The sequence below is a fragment of the Zophobas morio genome, unplaced genomic scaffold (assembly GCF_036711695.1).
Source record: "Zophobas morio isolate AGI-343-1 ecotype UQ-CSIRO unplaced genomic scaffold, CSIRO_AGI_Zmor_V1 ptg000004l, whole genome shotgun sequence".
NCBI classification, from domain to species: domain Eukaryota; kingdom Metazoa; phylum Arthropoda; class Insecta; order Coleoptera; family Tenebrionidae; genus Zophobas; species Zophobas morio.
Window position 1 is genome coordinate 3,898,686 of NW_026972109.1, and position 22,473 is coordinate 3,921,158.

General features: G+C 31.4%; 1 protein-coding gene across 1 annotated transcript; it reads right to left on the reverse strand.

The window, feature by feature from the left end:
- Positions 1 to 3,470: 3,470 nt before the first annotated feature.
- Positions 3,471 to 22,462, reverse strand: LOC135137793 (proteasome adapter and scaffold protein ECM29). The gene is made up of 19 exons (XM_064067528.1): positions 22,354 to 22,462; positions 22,090 to 22,220; positions 21,925 to 22,041; positions 21,606 to 21,874; positions 21,419 to 21,557; positions 16,029 to 16,168; positions 15,710 to 15,979; positions 15,224 to 15,661; positions 14,958 to 15,174; positions 14,712 to 14,910; positions 13,689 to 14,660; positions 13,468 to 13,642; positions 12,884 to 13,415; positions 12,491 to 12,835; positions 5,078 to 5,234; positions 4,872 to 5,030; positions 4,505 to 4,782; positions 4,291 to 4,454; positions 3,471 to 4,243 (listed from the first exon to the last, which is right to left on the reverse strand). Exons 1-19 carry the CDS (start codon positions 22,382 to 22,384, stop codon positions 3,514 to 3,516), a joined length of 5,463 nt encoding a protein of 1,820 aa, XP_063923598.1. The 5' UTR covers positions 22,385 to 22,462; the 3' UTR covers positions 3,471 to 3,513.
- Positions 22,463 to 22,473: the final 11 nt, after the last annotated feature.

Consider the following 22,473-nt stretch of genomic DNA (forward strand, 5'->3'; position numbering starts at 1 on the left):
GAAAAAACGAAACATCAAATGACCAAGACAAATCGAGAAATCCAAAAGTCGCAAAAGCGAAGAACTAGGAAATCGAAATAACCTAAAATCGAAAAGTTAAAAAAATTGGAAAATTTTAAATAAAAAAAAAAACGAAAAATCGAGAACTCGAAAAATTTTATAAAGCAGGAATTTTAAAAGGCGAAAACATTTAAAAACCGTGAAATCTAAAAGCGAAAAGTCCAAGAATTGAAAATCGAGAAAGCGAAACATCAAAAAACTGAAAAATCTAGAATTTAAAACAATCAAGAAATCGAAAAATTAAACTTTAAAAACACAAAAATTACAATATCTTGAAGAATCGAAAAATTAAAAAATGGAGGAATCAAAATTTCAAAAAATCGAAAAATCTAAATTTTAGAAATTCGAAAAATTGGAAAATAGAAGTATCGAAGAACAAAAAAATCGAGAAATCTGAAATTCCAAAGTATTAAAAATTGAAAAAATAAAATACCGAAAAATTTGAATAATCGAAAGACTGAAAAATTTAAATATCGAAAAATTGAAAAATCGAAGAAAATTTGAAAAATCGAAAAATTGAAAAGTCGAGAAATCGAAAAATCGGAAAATCGAAAACTGAAGAATCAAAATGCTGAAAAATCCCAAAACTGAAATATCCAAAAATTGAAAAATCGAAGAAAATTTGAAGAATCGAGAAATCAAAAAGTCGAAAAATGGAAAAACCAAAAACCTGAAAAATCGAAAAATTAAAGAACTTAAAAATCGAGAAGTCGAAAACTCGAAAAATTGAAGAATCGAACTACTGGAAAATCCCAGTACTGAAATATCGAAGAAAATTTGAAAAATCAAGAAATCAAAAAATCGAAAAATCGAAAAATCAAAAACCTGAAAAATCGAAAAACTGAAGAATTGAAAAAGTGGAAAATCATAAAACTGAAATATCGAAAAATTGAAAAATCGAATAAAATTTGAAGATTCGAGAAATCAAAAAGTCAAAAAATGGAAAAACAAATAACCTGAAAAATCGAAAATTTAAAGAACCTAACAACTGAAAAATCGAAAAATTAAACAACTTAAAAACTGAAAAATCGAGAAGTTGAAAACTCGAAAAATTGATGAATCCGAAAAATCGAAAAACTGAAGAATTGAAAAACTGGAAAATCGCAAAACTGAAATACCGAAAAATTGAAAAATCGAAGAAAAGTTGAGAATCGAGAAATGAAAAAGTCGAAAAATCGAAAAATTAAAAACCTGGAAAATCGAAATACTGAAGAATTGAAGAACTGAAAAATCATGAAATCGACAGGTCGAAAGCTTGAATAGTTGAAATATCGAAGATAATTTGAAGAAACGAGAAAACCAAAAGTCGAAAAATCGAAAACCTGAAAATTCGAAAAATTTAAGAATTGAAAAACTGAAAAATCCCAAAACTGAGATATCGAAAATTTGAAGAATCGAGAAATCTAAAACCTGAAGACTCAAAGAATCAAAAAATCGAAATACCAAAAATTGATGAGTTGAAACATCGCAAAAAATTAAAAATCGAAAAACTATAAAACTGAAACTTTGAAAAATTGTCAAATCAAAAAATGAATAAACGAAAAAAAACGAAAAATCCCCAAACTGCAATTTCGAAAAATTTAAAAATCGAAGAAAAATTAAAGAATCGAAAAAATAAAAAATGCCAAAACTGAAACATCGAAATAACGAGAAATCAAAAAGTAGAAAAATCGGAAATTAAAAAAATCAAAAAATTGATAAATCATAAACCGGAAAAATGGAAAAATTGTAGAATCGAAAACTGAAAAATAGAAAAGTCGCGAAATCGAGCACTCGATAAATCAAGAAATCAAACTGTCTAAAAATCAGAAAACTGAAAAGTCGAAAAATTAAAAAATCAAAAACCCAAAAAACCGAAAAATTGAGGAATAGAAAAATCGAGAACAAAGTCGAAAAATCAAAAATCGATTAATTGAGGAATTGCGAAATTGAAAAATCAAAGATTTGGAAACGTCAAAAACTGATAAATTGAAAGATCGAAAAATTGAGAAATCGAAAATTTGAAGAATCGGAAAACTGAAGAATTAAACCTGAAAAATCTCAAAACTGAAAAATCGAAAAATTGAAAAATCGGGGACAAATCGAAGAATCGACAAATTAAAAAGTCCTGAAACTGATACATCAAAAATTGAAGTCGAAAAATCGAAATTTAAAAATCAAAATATTGACTAATCAGAAACCTGAAAAATCAAAACATTGAAGAAATTCAAAAACTGAAAAATCTAAAATCTTCAAAAATCGAGAAATCGAAAAATTGAAAAACTGAAGAATTAGCAATTTAAAAAAAAAACGGAAAAATTAAAAAACCGTAAATCTAAAAGCGAGAAGTCGAAAAACTTAAAAATCTAAAACTCAAAGTCGAAAAATGGAAAAATAGAAAAATCGAAACATCTAAAATTTTAAAAACAAAAAAGCTAATAAATCTTGAAGAATCGAAAAATTAAAAAATGGAAAAACCAAAATTTCAAAAAATGGAAAAATTGAAAACTTTGAAATTAAAAAATAAATCGAAAAATCGAAACATCGAAATTTCGGTTAATCGAGAAATCAAAAAATTGACAAATCGGAAATCTTAAAAATCGAAAAAATTAAAAAACCGTAAAATCTAAAAGCGAGAAGTCGAAAAACTGAAAATCGAGAAAGCGAAACAGTAAAAAACTGAAAAATCTAAAATTCAAAGTCGAAAAATGGAAAAATCTAAAATTTTAAAAACAAAAAAGTTAAAAAATCTTGAATCAAAAAATTAAAAAATGGAGAAATCAAAATTTCAAAAGATCGAAAAATTGAACCTAAAATTTAGAGATTCGAAAAATTGGAAAATAGAATTATCAAAAAACTGAAAAATCGAGAAATCAGAAAATCTAAAATTTTAAAAATTGAAAAAACTATATATCGAAAAATTTGAAGAATTAAAAAACTGAAAAATCGAAAACTCGAAAAATTGAAGAACGGAAATACTGAAAAATCTCAAAACTTAGATATCGAAAAACTGAAAAATTGAGGAAATTTTGAAGAATCGAGGAATCGAAATATCAAAAACTGATAACTTGAGACATCGCAAATCGTGTATTAAAAACCGAAAAATTGTAAAACTGAAGCATTGAAAAATTGAGAAGTCGAAAAATTTAAAAATGGAGAAATCGAAAAATCCCCAAATTGCAATATAGAATAATTGAAAAATCAAAAAAAACTGAAGAATCTAAAAATTAAAAAACTCCAAAATTGAAACATCAAAATAATGAGAAATCAAAAAATTGAAAAATCGAAAAATTGAAAAATCAAACAACGAAAAAATCGAAAAACTGAAGAATTGAAAACTGAAAAATCGAGGACAAATGAGAGTAATCGAAAAATTGAAATGGAAAATCAAAATTTAAAAATCAAAATATCTCTACAATAACACACCACAATGCAATTAAGTGATCATTTATTTGCGTCAGTTTACAAACTTAATTAGTTGGTCTTGAGTAAGTTCTTAATGTCGGTGAGTCGCGACTTAATCTCCGGCTGCGTATCGCTGGAAATATCGTCCAAGACTTCGTCGAACATGCGTCGGAGTTTGAGAAACTCGTCTTCGATTTGGCGTTCTTGGAGCTTTTTACCCATACAGAACACCACATTGAGAGCTTCTTTACGCAGTCTCGTGTGTTTGGATATTCCGAGCGAGTATCTGATCGCTATGACTATATTATCGACGATTTTCCCTAATGTTTTCTTGTCAGAGTCGTCCAAATCGTCGTTTAATAAAATTAATTTGTCGACGTAGTTGTACAACGCTGAAACGACGCTCACTTGCACCGACCGGGTAATTCGGGGTAGACACTCCACGCAATGTTCCACGAACATTTCCCCGTACTTATCCTGGGTCGTTTTACTCCTCTCCGGCCACGTTTTCCCCAAAGTTTCGTACGCGGTTTCCTTCAACTTGATGTTCTTCTCCCGCTTTTTGGCGATTTCCTCCGACGACGCGTCTTCATCCTCCTCCTTGCTCGACTTATCCACCAAAATCGACTGTATGATCCCGTAAACTTCGTCAAACTTATCCACCTCCAGCGCGGCCAAGATATTCCCCAAAGACTCCAACGCGTCAATCTTGTACCCGATTTCGTCCTTGCGACTTTCTTTAATCACTGCTTCGATAATTAAATCCACGTTCACGCTCTGATCCTCCCTGATGGAATCCCTGCAAAACGCGATTAAACCAAAAACTTACCCCCGCGTCCCACTTACTTGCAATTCGAACAAATACTAGCCAGAGCTTTCAATAATTTATCTTTTCCATTCCACGTCCGACCAGATAACCCATTTATTAAAATATTTATCAAGGCATTCCGATGTTTGCCGTCCATAGTCGTACCTAATTTGCTTGCAACTGTCGAAACGGCACTGGCAGCCTGATTCCTTCGAATTAGATTATGAAATTGAGAGAGCTTTTACTACCGACCTGGGCCTTCATCGTCCACGACGGCGATTCGAGGGCGGTTTTCAAAATGTTGCAGATGACTTCGATGTTCTGCCGGATCCCGGTTTCCGTGCCGGGACTGTGCTCCGACCAGATCTCGGTCCATACCTCCAGGGTGTTCTCGGTCTCGGGGGTCTTCTCGCAGTGCATCGCGAAGAAGACGAGCGGGAGGAGGACGTCGGAGTGCGATTTTAGCACTTCTTGGTTGTGGATGCCGATGGACTGGATGGTGTAGGCGCACGCAGAACGGATCGAATCGTCTGAAAGCACGCATACCTTGTTTTAGACTCGTACTACGCAAACTAGTTTGTGCTGCCTTTTACAAATATTGTGTATACTATTGTGATACCTTCTCGTTCGAAATACCAGTGTTGCAACTTGGCGAATAGCTTCTCCAAGCTTGACTCCTTAGCAGCTGAAACTAAGTGACCAATGGCGCTGGCGTAGTGTTTACGAATAGCGGAATTTCGGTCGGTTAAACCGTTTACCAGTGCTGCCAACAATTTCCCTGAAACTACAATTAAGCCTCTTCTTCAGGATTAAAAAACACTATACCTGTGTAGGGTTGCAAATCCTGCCCCATTTGGACAACCAAAAGAGTAACAAAGTGGGTGCAAGCAATTCTGGTCCCTAAACCAACCGAACCCTTCAATAATTCGACAACTTTAGGGACAAGTTCTTCCAGAATTGACGCATCGGCATACTGGAGGCTCTAAAAACGAAACCATTTCCTAAATCTGTGATTATAGTTAGAGAGCGGATTATATGCAATTTGAACGTCCCGTATTTAAAACCGGGGACAATAAAATTTATTTGATTTCCGTTTAGCGAAAGTCTAAAACATCTAGTTTTTCTAGTATTTTTCTGAAAATTTGCTTGCTGTAATTTGATTTATTAAGGTCGTTTGTCGTAAGTCACGTAAGTGTTGAAAATTAAATAAAATATCGAAAAATTGAAGAATCAAAATATTGAAAAATCTTGAAATCGAAATATCAAAAAACGAAAAATTGATAAATCGGAAAATTTAATCGAGAAACTGAAAATTTCCAAAACTAAAATGTCGAAAAATTGAGAATTCGAAACAACGAATCAAAAACCTGACACATCGAGGAACGAAACATCAAAAGATCGGGAGAAATCGAGAAATCGAAAAACTGAGAACATAAGATTAAAAAGAAAGCTAAACTATGAAAAATTTGAAACAAAAAAAAATCGATAAAGCACAAATTCGAAAAATCGAAAGATCAGAAATTTTGAAAATCGAGAAATTGAAACATCAAAAAACTGAAAAATTTGAAATTTAAAAAATCGAAAAATTGAAAAATCGAAGAACTAAAAAATCGAGATATCGAAAAATCCAAAATTTAAAAAATTGAAAATTAAATAAAATATCGAATAATTGAATAAAAAAACTGAATAATCCAGAAATAAAACATCAAAAAATCGAAAAATTTAATCGAAAAACTGAAAATTTCCAAAACTGAAATGACGAAAAATTGAGAAATCGAAACAACGAATCAAAAACCTGACACATCGAACAACGAAACATCACAAGATCGGAAGAAATCGAGAAATCGAAAAACTGAGAACATGAGATTAAAAAAAAGCTAAAAATTGAAAAATTTGAAATAAAAAAAAATCGATAAAGCACAAATTCGAAAAATCGAAAGATCAGAAATTTCGAAAATCGAGCAAATTAAAAAACCGTAAAATCTAAGTCGGAAATCGAAAAATTGAAAGATCGAGAAATTGAAACATCAAAAAACTGAGAAATTTGAAATTTAAAAAATCGAAAAATTGAAAAATCGATGTATGTACTAAAAAATCGAGATTTCGAAAAATCCAAAATTTAAAAAATTGAAAATTAAATAAAATATCGAATAATTGAAGAATCAAAAAATTGAAAAATCCGGAAATAGGATCATCAAAAAATCAAAAAATTGAATCGAAAAATTGAAAAATCGAAGATCTAAAAAATCGAGATATCGAAAAATCCAAAATTTAAAAATTGAAAATTAAATAAAACATGGAATAATTGATGGATCACAAAATTGAAAAATCCAGAAATAGAAACATCAAACAATCGAAAAATTAAACCGAAAAACTGAAAATTTCCAAAACTGAAATGATGAAAAATTGAGAAATCGAAACAACGAATCAAAAACCTGACACATCGAGCAATGAAACATCAAAAGATCGGGAGAAATCGAGAAATCGAAAAACTGAGAACATGAGATTAAAAAGAAAGCTAAAAATTGAAAAATTTGAAATGAAAAAAAATCGATAAAGCACAAATTTGAAAAATCGAAAGATCAGAAATTTCGAAAATCGAGAAAATTAAAAAACCGTAAAATCCAAGTCAGAAATCGAAAAATTGAAAGATCGAGAAATTGAAACATCAAAAAACTGAAAAATTTGAAATTTAAAAAATCGAAGAACTAATAAAAAGTCGAGATATCGAAAAATCCAAAATTTAAAAAATTGAAAATTAAATAAAATATCGAATAATTGAAAAATCAAAAAATTGAAAAATCCAGAAATAGAAACATCAAAAAATCGAAAAATTGAATCGAAAAACTGAAAATTTCCAAAACTGAAATGACGAAAAATTGAGAAATCACAAAATCGAAACAACGAATCAAAAACCTGATACATCGAGAAACGAAACATCAAAACTGAGAAATCGAGAATAGAAAATTAAAAATTAAAAAATTTAAAACACAAAAAAAACCGATAAAGCACAAATTCCAAAAATCGAAACATGGAAATTTCGATAAATCGAGAAATCGAAGAATCAGAAATTTTGATAATCGAAAAAATTAAAAAATCTGAAATTAAAAATGGAAACAACGAATCAAAAACCTGATACATAGAGAAACGAAACATCAAAACTGAGAAATCGAGAATAGAAAATTAAAAATTGAAAAATTTAAAACAAAAAAAAATCGATAAAGCACAAATTCCAAAAATCGAAACATGGAAATTTCGATAAATCGAGAAAAAATTAAAAAATCTGAAATTTAAAAAGCCGAAAAATTAAAAAATACAAAAATCGAAGAACTAAAAAATTGAGAAATCGAAAAACCTGACATTTTAAAAACTGAAAACTTAAAAAAACGATAATCAAAATATCAAAAAATCGAAAAAATTAAAAATCTAAAATTTAGAAGTTCGGAAAATTAAAAAATACGACATATCGAAAAACCGAAAAATCAAGAAATCTAAAAATCTAAAATTTTAAAACTGAAAAATTCAAATCACGAAAAATCGGAAGAATCAAGAAATTGAAACATCAAAAATTCAAAAAATTAAAAAACTGGAAAATTGAAAAGTCCAAAAATCGAGGAATCGAAAAGGCGAAACATCGAAAATTTAAAAAACTGAAAAATCGACAAATCAAAAAACTGAAAAATCCAAAAATCGAGAAGTCGAAAAACCAAAAATTGATAAATTGAAGCGTCGTAAAAAATTAGAAATCGAAAAATGAAAAAATCGTGAAATCGGAAATTTAAAGAAATGAATTGAAGAACCAAAAAATTAAAAAATCGAAAAATTTCAAAATCCTTAGTTTTAGGATCGAAATAATGAAAAAACGGGAAATTGAAAAATCGAAAATTAAAAAAATCGAAAAATTAAAAAATCAAAAACCTGAAAAATTGAGGAATTGGAAAACTGGAAAACCCAAAATTTTGAAACGTCAAAAATTAATAAATCGAAACATCGGTAAATTTAAAAACCGAAAAATTTGGAAAATCGACATACAGAAGAATCGAACAAAAATTGAAGAATCCATAAATTAAAAAGTGCCGAAACTGAAACATCAAAAAATTGAAATGAAAAACTGAAAAATCGAAAAATCAAAAAGTCGAAAATCCAAAACAACGATTAATCAAGCAATTGAGAAAATCCAAAATCGATAGTAATTTATAAACTTGTAAAATTAATAAATTGAAAAATCCAAAAATTTAAAAATTAAAAAATTGAAAAATCGAGAAATCGAAAAGTCAAAAAACTGAACATTTAAGAATTGAAAAGGCAAAAAATAAAAAAATTGAAGAATCGAAATACTCAAAAAAGCAGAAATCGAGTAGTTCAAAAATCAAAAAATAGAGAAATAGAGAAATTGGGAAATCAAAAAGTCGAGAAATAAAAAATTGATAAATTGAAACATCGCAAAAAATTAAAAATCGAAAAATTTAAGAATCGAAAAATTGAAGAATTGAAGACTCGAAAAATTAAAAATCCCAAAACTGAAACAACCAAATAATGAGAACTCAAAAAACTGAAAAAATCGAGATATTAAAAAGTCGAAAAATCGATAATTAAAAAAATCGAAAAATTGAGGAATTGAAAAACTGAAAAATCTAGAAAGCGTTTCATCGAGAAATTGTGAAATCGAAAAATCCAAAATTTAGAAACAAAAATTGATACATTTCAAACATCGAAAAATTGAAAAATAGAAAATTTGAAAAATCCAAAAACTGAAAAATCGAAGAAAAATTGAAGAATTCAAATATAAAAAATCCCCGAAAATAAAACATCGAAAAATTGAATTGGAAAATTGAGAAATCAAAATATTGAAAAAAAAAAACGATTAATCCAAATCGAAAAACCAAAACAACGATTAATCAAGCAATTGAGAAAACCCAAAATCGATAATAATTTATAAACTTCAAAGATTAATAAATTGAAAAATCGAAAAATTTAAAAATTATGAAATTGAAAAATCGAGAAATCGAAAAGTCGAAAAATTAAACATTTAGGAATTGAAAAGTCAAAAAATCAAAAAATTGAAGAATCGAAATACTGAAGAAACCAGATATCGAGTAGTTCAAAAATCGAAAATTTAAATGAAAAATCAAAACCTGAAAAATCCAAAAATTGCTTTGAAAAACAGAAAAATAGAGAAATAGAGAAGTTGGGAAATTCAAAAGTCGAGAAATCAAAAATTGATAAATTGAAACATCGCAAAAAATTAAAAATCGAAAAATTGTAAAATCAAAGAAAAATTGAAGAATCGAAAAATTAAAAATCCCAAAACTAAAACATCGAAATAATGAGAACTCAAAAAACTGATAAATCCAGAAATTGAAAAGGCGAAAAATTGATAATTAAAAAAATCGAAAAATCGAAAAATCAAAAACCTGAAAAATCGAAAAATTGAGGAATTGAAAAACTGAAAAATCGGGAAACCATTTAATCGAGAAATTCTGAAATCGAAAAATCGAAAAAAATATTAAAACTGAAACAACGGAAAATTGGGAAATCGAAAATTTGAAGAATTCAAAAACTTAAGAATCGCAAATTTTTAAAAAATCCCAAAACTGAAAAATCCAAGAAAAATTGAAGAATCCAAAAATTAAAAAGTCCCGAAAGTAAAACATCGAAACATTGAGGTGAAAAAATCAAAAATTAAAACCCGAAATGAAAAATCGAAAAATTGAATTGAAAAACTGAAAAATTGAGAACTCAAAAAGTTGAAAATCCAAAAAAAAACATTAATCGAGAAACTGAGAAAGCGAAAAATCGAAAATTTAGGGACGTCAAAAATTGCTAAATTGATAAATAGAAAAATTTTAAAATTAAAGAATAAAAAAGAAAAATGTGAAAAATCGAGAAATCGAAAATTCGAAAAACTGAAAAATCGAAAAATCAAAAACCTGAAAAACTGAAAAATTGAAGACTCGAAATACTGCAAAATCCCAAAACGGAAATACCAAAAAATTGAGAAACTGAAGAAAAATGGACGAATCGAAAAATTGAAGAATCCAGAAATCGAAAAGTTCAAAAATCGAAAATTTTAATGAAAAATCAAAAACCTGAAAAATCGAAAAATTGAATTGAAAAACAGAAAATAGAAATAGAGAAGTCGGCAAATCAAAAATTCGAAAAACCAACAATTGATAAATTGAAACATCGCAAAAAATTAAAAATCGATAAATTTAAGAATCGAAAAATTGAAAAATTGTAAAACTGAAACATTGAGACATCGAAAAATGAAAAAAGAAATCGGAAATTTGAAGAAACGAGAAATTGAAGAATCGAAAAATTAAAACTGAAACATCGACATCATGAGAACTCGAAAAACTGACAAATCGACAAATTGAAAAGTCGAAAAACCGAACAATAATAAAATCGAAAAATTGAAAAATCAAAAACCTGAATAATTGAAAAATCGAAAAATTGAGGAATTGAAAAACTGAAAAATCGAGAAATCGGTCAATCGAGAAAAAAGTCGAAAAATCAAAAAAGAGAAATTGTGAAATCGAAAAATCCAAAATTTAGAAACGTCAAAAATTGACACATTCAAACATCGGAAAATCGAAAAATCTTAAAACTGAAACAACGGAAAATTGAGAAATCGAAAATTTGAAAAATGCCAAAACTCAAAAATCGAATAAAATTGAAGAATCCAAAAATTAAAAAGTCCCCAAACTGAAACATCGAAAAATTGAAGTGAAAAAACCGAAAATTAAAAATCGAAATATTGAAAAATCGAAAAATTGACATGTAAAACTGAAAAATCGACATAATCAAAAAATCGCAAAACCACAAAAACCATTAAACGATAAAACGAAAAATCGAAAATTTAGAAACGTCAAAAATTAACAAATTGAAAAATCGAAAAATTTAAAAATTAACGAATTGAAGAATCGAGGAATTCAAGAATCGAGAAACTGTAAAATTACAGCAATGAAATATGGATAAACTGAAAATTGAAAAACTGAAAATCGAGAAATTGAAAAATCGAGAAATCGAAATGTCGAAAAATTGAAAATTTAAAAATTGAAGAATCGAAAAACAGAAGTCGAGAAATCAAAAAAACGAAAAACTAAAAATTGATAAACTGAAACAAAACAAAATTAAAAATCGCAAAATTTAAGAATCGAAAAACTGTAAACCTGTATTGGAAAATTGAGAAATCGAAAAATGAAAAAAGAAATCGGAAATTTGAAGAAACGAGAGATTGAAAAATCGAAAAACTGAAAAATCCCGAAACTAAAATATCGAAAAATTGAAAAATCGAAGAAAAATTGAAGAATCGAAAAATTAAAAATCCCAAAACTGAAACATCGAAATAATGAGAAATTGAAAAACTGAAAAATCGAAAAATTGAAAAGTCGAAAAATCGAAATTAAAAAAATCCAAAAATTGCAAAAATCAAGAACCTTAAAAATCGAAAAATTTGAGGAATTGAAAAACTGAAAAATCGAGCAATCGAAAAAAAAGTCGAAAAATCAGAAAATCGATTAATCGAGAAATTGTGAAATAAAAAACTCCAAAATTTAGAAACGTCAAAAGTTGATGAATTCAAACATCGAAAAATTGGAGAATCAAATAATTGAAGAATCTAAAAATTGAAAAATCTTGAAACTGAAACAACGGAAAATTGAGAAATCGTAAATTTGAAGAATCGAGAAACTGAAGAATCAAAAATTTGAAAAACCTAAACACTGAAAAATCGATGAAAATTGAAAAATCCAAAAATTAAAAAGTCTCGAAATTGAAACATCGAAAAATTGACGTGGAAAAATCGAAAAATTGAAAAATCAAAAACCTGAAAAATCGAACAATTGAAAAACCGAAAAATCTAAAATTGAGAAACATCAAAAATTGATAAATTGAACATCGAAGTGAAGAATGGAGAAGCTGAAGAATCAAAAAATTGAAAAGTAAAAAACTGAAAAATCTCAAAGCTGTAATATCGAAAAATATCTATAATTTGTTTTTTTTCCAAAAATCACGATGTCTACTACAAAAATTCAAGACGGTTTCATAAACCACAAGTTCACGACTATGTCACTTTAAAGAGGAAATTATTATATTATAGAAGACAACAAAATTTCACAATGCAAAATTTATAAAAACATCTGACTGTTAATTGTATGAACAAAAAAAGTATATATGTATATTTCGCAAAAATTTTGTGCATATAAATCCGCCCTTTAACACCACCCAGCCACCCACCTTCGACACCGTCTCCGTCGTGAAATGCGACTTCGCGAACGACGCCCTCGCACTATCCACAGCCTCCTGCGCCTGACTCTGCGCCCCCAGCATAGTACTCAAATACGACAACTTAGTCGACTCCAACTCCCCCGTAGCTTGCAACAGCGCCGGTATAAGCTTGGGCAAAAACGGCTTCAACTGCGCCCCCGCCGACCCAACAAGCTCTGAAATCGTCTGCAAACTAATCAACCGGATTTCAGCCACAGCGTTAATGATCCCGTTATTCAGCAACGGCGGCAAAATCGCCTCCACCATTCTCACCCCAGCCTTGCCCTGCCCGCTATCGCAACCCCTAATACACAACTAAAAAACCTCCATAAGTGGGTTACAAACACAAACTATGCACCATACTTTACTCAAAACGCGCGCGGTTTTGGTCGCCGTGAGCCGAGTGGCTTCATGGTGGTCATCCATCACCCGAAACAGCTTCGTCCATAGCTCGTCCATGGAATTAACACAGTCGTGGATGGAGCGGTTCCCGGAACCCTTTAGAAAATCCTGAAGAGCCAGACAACACGATTGTCGCACTCGGTAGTGGTGGGAATTGATATTTTCCAACAAGTCGGCCAGGATTTCGTCGTAGTATTGATCCAGGGTTTTTTGTGGTTCGGCGACCAGTACTCTCCAGATGTTGTGCATGGAGGCTTGGATATTGGGGGTTGGGTCAAACTGGTAGCGGTACAACTTGGGAATGATTAGAGGTAGGTGGACCTTCAAGTCTTCGCCACACCTTTCCGCGATGGACGAAAACCCAAAAGCTGCCCCTTTTTTGGAATTCCAAATGGCGTTGTGATTCGCTAGGTGCATGAACTGGTAAATCAAGTCAGGTTTGTTTAAATCGGACGCCAATGAACATAACTCCTTGTATGTAGTTAGGTTACCCCTTCAACAAATTATTAACACCAGTTTTCTTTAAAAAAAAAAAATAAAAGTACCCGGTTGGTGCGGATCCTAGTTGACCCTCTTCAAACAATTTCGTGTCACTGGTAACTTGAGTGACTTGTCGCGTTCCTGAAGTCAACTGTTTTACTAAAGCTTGTAACAGTTCTTCAGATTTGTAAGTATCATAAACCACACACAGTCCTTTGGAGGCTGCGTCTTGAACAATATCTACAACTTTGGTAGTACTAAGATTTTCAACCCGTTAGCCACTCACCGTTATTTTCACACAATAAGTCCATGAAGGTGTTCTGCAACAATTGCAACCTTTTACTAATGGGTTCTCTTTCGCCGCACCCTTTTAACACCGCTAGTAACCAAATGCAAGACGCTTGTTTGGAATTAGGGTGCAACTGATTGGCTAGTTTCAACAACTCGTCAAGCAGACACTCTAAATTGTCATCCATCATGGGTTCACTGGTATTGGGTACGTGGTTCTGTGGTAGTGTGGTCCACGGGTTACGCGCTTCGGGTGACCACACGCTCTGACAACACATCACCAAGGACTCCCCAATGGTAAAGTGCACCTCAACGTCTTTAGTGTCTTTCGCAGTGTTCAAAAAACCCTGAATCACTTCTTTGGTGTGTGGGAACTTCTCCCCTACACACAATAAACCCAGAGCTTTGGCCGCTTTTTCCCGGATTTTAGCCGACAACTTTGTGTTGTTCATGACGTCCATTAAGCGATTGACGACGTCCATTTTGGTTACGATGTCATTAGCAGGGCGCTTAGCATCCGGACTACCGATTTCTTTAGGTTTGCCGTCATCCAAAGGTAGAGGAGACCGGCGACCTAAAAGCCCGATGCTAGTACAAGCACCACCAGCCAATAAAGGGTTCTGTTGTTTTAAAAACGCGGCCAAAGTGGTCACTGATTTTTTATAAGTATCGCGACTTATCGGTCCGTCCGCCATTTTGGTTTCGAGACAGGTACCGATACCCAAAATGGCGCCGTGTTGCGACTCCAAATTTTTGCCCTCTGTTTGTTTAAATAAATAACTAATGGCACCATCAAAGTCAGTAGTTGACGAGCTAAGTACTAGAGAGTATAACACTGAAGCGTATTCTCGAACTTCTTCTTTAGTCGAGTTTAACTGATCACGTATCCATTGTAGATCTTTGGAAACGAACGACCTTAATTGAGGGACACAGCCAACGATTTCAACCATGCAGCTAAGAGGTTCCATGGCTATAACAACAATCATGAGAGTCCCTAAATCCGTCTTACTTAAGTACTTACAAGGACTAGCTATAAGTAGTTGTCTAACTAGAGATGTATACTGAAGCAAGGGATTGCTCTCAATGGGTTTACTATCGTCAAACAAACCCCGCAGATACTCAGCTATAACCGGGGTGTGTTCACACGGGTGATTTAAAATATCTCGAGTCAAAGGAACATTTAAATTGCGAACCAAACACAACCGCAGATATATAAGTATCTATAAAACAACAATTAATTCAACGTTTCGGCCACAACACTAACAACCTCAGTATAAGTACGAATATCAAACGCTAAAACGTGATTTCCAATAGTAAATCGTTTCGACGCGTCTTTAGCCAAAATCTCGGACTCGCTGAACACATAACGCACGATTTCCGAGAAGTGAGGCGTAACGATTTTGTTCTTTTTGGATAAATCGACGTCGTTTTTGCGTGACGTGCCATAAAGGGCTTTGAATGCCTCAGCTGACACGTCGTCTTTGCTGCAACGTAATTTTAAACACGGCTTTTATACCTCACACTCAGTGTTACCCGTCTCCCGTCAACAGTAGCAACAAGTACTTGGATGGCACGTGCTCAGGTGGAAATATCGTAGCTAAAGTCCTCACCGCTGTGAACCTCACCATGGGTTCCTCCGACGTCATTCGAAACTTGATCAGTGCAAAAAGGATATTCAAGCGTCCGTCTTTATCGGCTTCTTCTAAGCAAACGTCGTACTTGTAAGCCAAAATGAGACTTAAGAGGCCTTCACGGATTTGTAGTTTCAAATCGGGATTGGCGGTTTCTAAGTTTTTGAAAAACGTCTCAATGAGGTTGATGTCGTGGTACACGATTTTGGGGAACCGTTGGGCGAGAGTACCGATTAAAACGTAGGCTTGGCCTTGGTGGACGTCTTCGCCTTCTTTGATCAATTTATGCATCCCGGATAGCAAAACTGGGGCTACTTTACTTAGTGGACCTTCGTCAGCACTATACAAAGACACTTGTAAAACGTATACTCGAAACGTAAGTACTTACAATCTGACAAGGTTCATTGTAAAGTTCAGCGCTAGAGTTTTAAGCCTCGTGTTCGTGTTAGTACCATACAACGAATCAAAAATCACTTGGATGGAAGCCGGGAAAGCGAACGCTTTTCCCGTTATTCTGCCCAAGTAAGTTAGGAGTTTTAAGCGTATTCTTGTGCTAGCGGGGGATTTGATTTGGTCCTCTTTCACGTTTTTGGATTGGGTACCTAAGAACATTGTAAAGAGTGGCATGACGACGCTCAGGGAGCCCCAGTCGACTGATCTGGAAAAAATATTCAACCGTCGGTACCAACTAAATTAGAATGGCGTACCCGACTACTTTTTTCAGTTCCATGTCCGCCAAGTTGGCGACACTGAAACGGGTGTCGGATGCCGCTACCACTAGGTGGATTAGGATGTCTTCGTCCTTGAACACTCCGTGCGCCAGGAAGCGCACTATGCCTAGTTTGATCTGGAATTAATTTTTAGAACTAAAATGTGTACGAAATTTGTGTGCCAATGTGGATTTTTTGTCCGTCGTCCAAATGATTAATAGGCAACCAATAATACAAATGTTTTAAGTTTCTTGTTTTCAAAAAAGTCTACATATATCAAGAAAAAAAAGGAAAAATATAAGCCCCGCCCACCCACCCTATCTCAATTGTAAAGATTTTTTTTATTCGTCGTGAGTCAAGAGGGCGGAGCTTAGCTGCAACTTTAATTTTTAATTTTTCAATTTTTCACTTTTGGGTTGCTTCTATTTTTTTAATATTTTGATGTTTCGATTTGTCGATTTGTCATTTTTCGATTTCCCAATTTCGCGGTTTTTCGACTTTTTAAATTCTACATGTTTCAAGCTTTCGTTTTTTATAAAGTTTCGATTTCTCAATTTTTTCCTTTTTCGATTTTTTGACATTTCGATATTTCGATTTTTCGGTTCTTCAATTTTTCAATCTAATTCGGTTTCTCGATTTTTCAAAATTTTAAATTTTTCCACTTTTTGATTTCTAAATTTTCGATTTATCGCTTTGTGAATTTTGAGTTGCTTCATCACAATGAACATGGGGTGGGTGGACGGGGTTTATATTTTGCATCAAAACTCAAAAACATGTTTTTAATTCCTTGTAAGAAATACGTGTTTTGCAGTTAAGCTCCACTCCCTTGGTTCACAGCAAATAAAAAAAATCATCACAATTGAGATAGGGTGGGTAGGCGGGCTTAAGTTTCTTGTTGTGAAAAGATGGTTATGTATATTAAGAAAAAAAAGCCAAAATATAAGTTCCGCCCATCCGCCCTGTCTCAATTCTGATGATATTTTTTTCGTCGTAAGCCGAGAGGCGAAGCTTAATTGTAAAATCCTTATTTTTCTACGAGAAAATACCATACGAAATATGTTCTTAAGTAATCATATTATACAAAAAAAAAACAAAGACTTTAAATTTCACATTTTTCAAGCTTTGGTTTTTTATGTTTCGATTTCTTCATTTTTTCCTTTTCCGACTGTCTGACATTTCGATATTTCGATTTTTCGAGTTCTTGGTTTTCCATTTTTCGATTTTGAAAATTTTTGATTTTGCAATGTTTTAATTTTAATTTTTTTTTTTTGATTCTTCAACTTTTCAATTTAATTCGGTTTTTCGATTTTTTTAAATTTTAAATTTTTCAACTTTTTTGATTTCCAATTTTTCGATTTTTCACTTTTTGGATTTTAGGTTGTTTCTATTTTTTAATATTTTGATGTTCCGATTTCTCTATTTCCCAATTTGTCGGTTTTTCGACGTTTCGCCTTCTGGTTTTAATTTTTCGACTTTTTACATTTGAGATTTTTAAATGTTTCGATTTTTCAGTTTTTCAATTTTTCGATTTTTTTTTTATTTTACATTTTTCAATTCTTCGATTTTACGATTTTGTGATGATTTTGTCGATTTTTCAACTTTACAATTTTTCGATTTTTCAGTTTATCAAGTGTCCGTTTTTCGGTTCTTTAAATTTTAAAATTTTCCGTTTTTAATTTTTCATTTTCTGACTTTAGAATCTTGTGCAGTTTGGATTCCTGGATCTTTTGTAAATTTTTCAATCTTGAGATGTTTCCAATTCTCGATTTTTAATTTTTCGATTTCGATTTGTAAGAATTGTAGTTTTGGGTTTTTTCAATTTCTAATTCTTCAGTTTTTCGACTTTTCCGATTTCCCGCTTTTTGAATTTTAAGCAGCTTCTATTTTTTAATATGTTGATGTTTCAATTTCTCCATTTTTCAATTTTTCGATTTCCCAATTTTCGGTTTTTCGATTTTTCGACTTCTCGCTTTTTCAATTTTTTTCACTTTTTACATAAATTTTAGATTTTCAAATGTCTCGATTTCCCGATTTTTTTTTTATTTTTCAATTTTTCAAATTTTGATGATTTTGATTTCTCGATTTTCCAACTTCTTAAGTTCTCGATTTTTCAGTTTTTCAATTTTTCGTTTTTCGGTTCTTTAAATTTTAAAATTTTCCGTTTTTAATTTTTCATTTTCTGACCTTTCGGTCTTGTGCGATTACGATTTCTCGATTTTTCGTTAATATTCCGATTTTCAATCTTTGGATGTTTCCATTTGTCGATTTTTCCATTTTTCGATTTCGATTTTAAAGCATTTTAGTTTTGGGATCTTTCAATTTGTAATTCTTTTTAATTTTTTATTTTCCGATTTTTTGCTCTTGGGTTGCTTCTATTTTTTAATATTTTGATGTTTCGATTTGTCGATTTTTCAATTTCCTAATTTTTCAATTTTTCGATTTCCCAATTTCTCGGTTTTTCGACTTTTTAAATTCTACATTTTTCAAGCTTTCGTTTTTTATATTGATTCGATTTTACAATTTTTTGCTTTTCCGATTTTTTGACATTTTGATTTTTCGAGTTCTTAGTTTTACATTTTTCGATTTTGAAAATTTTTGATTTTGCAATGTTTCAATTTTTTTTTTTTTTTTTTTTAATTTCTTGGTTTCTTAATTTTTTTGACATTTCGATTTTACGGTTTTTCGAGTTTTTTTAATTTTAAATTTTTCAACTTTTTTAATATTTTGATGTTCCGATTTCTCGCTTTTTTAATTTTTTCACTTTTTACATAAATTTTAGATTGTCAAATGTCTCGATTTCCCAATTTTTATATTTTTCCGTTTTTCAATTTTTTGATTTTTGATGACTGATTTCTCGATCTTTCAACTTTTAAATTTTTTTAGATTTTAAATTTTTCGTTAATATTTCGATTTTCAGTCTTTGCATCATTCCATTACCCGATTTTTCCATTTTTCAATTTCGATTTTAAAGTATTTTAGTTTTGAGATTACTCAATTTGTAATTCTTTTTTATTTTTTATTTTCCGATTTTTCGCTTTTGGGCTGCTTCTATTTTTTAATATTTTGATGTTTCGATTTGTCGATTTTTCAAATTCTACATTTTTCAAGCTTTCGTTTTTTATATTCATTCGATTTTACAATTTTTTGTTTTTCCGATTTTTGACATTTCGATATTTCGAGTTCTTGGTTTTCCATTTTTCGATTTTGAAAATTTTTGATTTTGCAATGTTTCAATTTTTTTTTTTTTTAATTTCTTGCTTTTTTTGACATTTCGATGTTTCGATCTAATTTGGTTTTTCGATTTTTTTTTTATTTTAAATTTTTCAACTTTATTAATTTCTAATTTTTCGATTTATCGCTTTTCGGATTTTGGCTTGCTTCTATTTTTTAATATTTTGATGCTCCGATTTCTGGATTTCCCAATTTGTTGGTTTTTCGCCTTCTCATATTTTCAATTTTTCGACTTTTTATATTTGAGATTTTTAAATGTTCCGATTTATCAGTTTTTCAATTTTTTGATTTTTTTTATTTTAGATTTTTCAATTCTTCGATTTACGATTTTTTGATGATTTTGTCGATTTTTCAATTTTTCAGTTTATCAATTTTCCGTTTTTCGATTTTTTAAATTTTAAAATTTTCCATTTTTAATTTTCCATTTTTCATTTTCTCAGTTTTCGATTAATTTTTCATTTTTCGATTTCGGTTTGTGGCCATTTAAGTTTTGGGTTTTTTCAATTTGTATTCTTCAATTTTTCGACTTTTCCGAGTTCTCGCTATTTGGATTTTAAGCTGCTTCTATTTTTTAATATTTAATTGTTTCGATTTCTCGACTTTTCAATTTTTCGATTTCCCAATTTTTCGTTTTTCGGTTTTTTAAATTTTAAAATTTTCCGTTTTTAATATTTTAATTTTTTACTTTTCGGTTTTGCGCGGTTTCGATTTTCAATCTTTGGATGTTTCCATTTCCCGATTTTTCCATTTTTCGATTTCAATTTTAAAGCATTTTAGTTTTGTGATCTTTCAATTTGTAATTCTTCAGTTTTTCGACTTTTCAATTTTTAATTTCTAATTTTCCGATGTTCGCTTTTTGAATTTTGTGCTTCTATTTTTTAAGATTTAGATTTTTCGATTTCTGGATTTTCAAATTTCTCGGTTTTTCGACTTTTCGCCTTCTCGCCTTTTCAATTTTTCGACTTTTTACATTTTAATTTTTTAATTGTCTCGATTTCCCAATTGTTTTGATTTTTCAGTTTTTCAATTAATAACTCCGAGAAATTAAAAACATGTTTTTGAGTATCGTGTTGTTCAAAGAATACAATGTATATTAAGAAAACAATAAAGCCAAAAATTAGACCACACCCATACCCGCCCCGATCTCAATTCTCAATTGTGATGAATTTTTCATTCGTTGTCAGATCAAGAGGCGGGGCTTAATTGCAAGATCCATATTTGTCTACAAGAATGTACCACTTTAAACGTGTTTTAAATTTCTTGTTCTGAAAAGACGACTGTGTATATTAAGAAAAACGGCAAAATATAAGCCCCGCCCACCTACCCTATCTCAATTGTGATTATTATTTTTAATCGTCGAGAGCCAAAGCGGAATTTAATTGTAAAATTCTTATTATTTATCTATAAGAAATTACCATCTATGACATGTTTTTAAGTAGATTATTATTCAAAGAATACTATGTACATATATTAAGAAAAAATTTAAACCAAAGATTAAGCCCCACCCATTTTCATTCGTTGGCAGACCTAGGGGCGGAGCCTAAATGAAAAATCCACATTTCCTTACAAAAATTTACCATTTTAAACGTGTTTTAAGTTTCTAAGAATAAAAAAATCATCACAATTGAGGTGGGGTGGGTGGGCGGGGTTTACATTTTGCCTTATTTTTTTAATATACACAATATTCTTTGAGCAACACGCTACTCAAACGTAAGTTTTTAATTTCTTATACTAAATAAGTATTTTGCAGTTAATCTCCGCCCTCTTGATTCACGGTAATTAAAAAATTCATCACAATTGAGATAGGGCGGGTGGGCGGGTTTACATTTTGCCTTGTTGTTTTAATATGTGTAGACTTATTTTCACAACATGAAACTTAAAATATGTTTAAAATGGAAAATTTGTATTAGGAAATGTCGATTTTGCAATTAGGCTCCGCCCCATAGCTAAAATATAAACGCAATGTCAACGGCAACGTAACGGCGAAAGCTAAAAGTACGTCAACCGCGAACGGCAACGTCAACGATAAGTTTATAAATCGACCTTTACCATTAGAAAAACCTAAATTTAATCCCACTGAAATTAATTTTACATTGGATACAAAATCTTCAAAAAAGTGAAGGCTGCAACCAACAATACACCATTGACTACCATACCTCTTCCAATTCCTCTGGCTTCAAGGGGTTATTCAACGTGATACGTTTAAAAGAATTGGGGCTCATGCAGGGTGGTACTGGCAGAGACACGTTCGCATTTCTTTGTTGCTGAGTGTCTGAAGTTTGAGGTGTCAACGCCCTGAAACCCACGACTCAGCAAACTTACTTAACCCACAAAACTGATTACCCATAAGGTAGCAACAGCATATCCAACAACATATCAAGCAAATGTTTAGCAATTTGGGGTTTCTCATTCAACCCAAACAACGTCGCCACCTTCTCAGGCTCAGTTGGTACTTTAACCTTCCCCAGCACTGATACAAGTAGCAATAAAATACTGTCCAAGTGAGCAACAGGTTTGTGTTCCAAAGCGTTTAAAACAACTGGCACTAATTCAGCTTGCTTTTCAAGAGGCAACCTCGGGAAACCCAATTTTATATAAATAATAGTAAAATTCTGAAAATGAATAGTCGTCAAAGTAAATTTGAGTTAAGTTAAAGACGTACAGTAACAAAAGAAGTGGCTGCAGGGTCTTGGTATTGCATCAAAAGGGCCTCAATAGGGAGCTGAATTTGGGGGCGCGTTTTCACTCTTTTATTAACGTGAATTAGGAGCTCCATCACCTAAAATTCGTGTTTAAAAGGGTTCAATGAATCACACAATGACTTTACTTTCTTGCGCACGGCTTCTTCCGGCGAAGCCAGTTTTAGAAGTACGGGGGTTAAAAACTTGGCGAGAAGATTCTGAAGCTGCTCGTCGGTGTCGGCGGACCCCAGACGCAGGAAAACCCGCTCCAGGAGCACTGAAACAAGACGATGACTTTCAAAAAAAAATTGCAAAATTAAAAACCAATATTTACACTATACTTTGTACGTAATCGTAGCTGCATTTACGTTTTTTATCGCGCGTTTTTATTATTTAATTATTGTACTTACTCAGCTCATTTGCAGTATCCGCCGTGGCCATGTTTATTTATTACGACCTGTCAAATGTCACACGTGAACAAACAAACTTTTCGACCCCTCAGTTGGTAGCACAAAGTCCCTAAAAAAAAC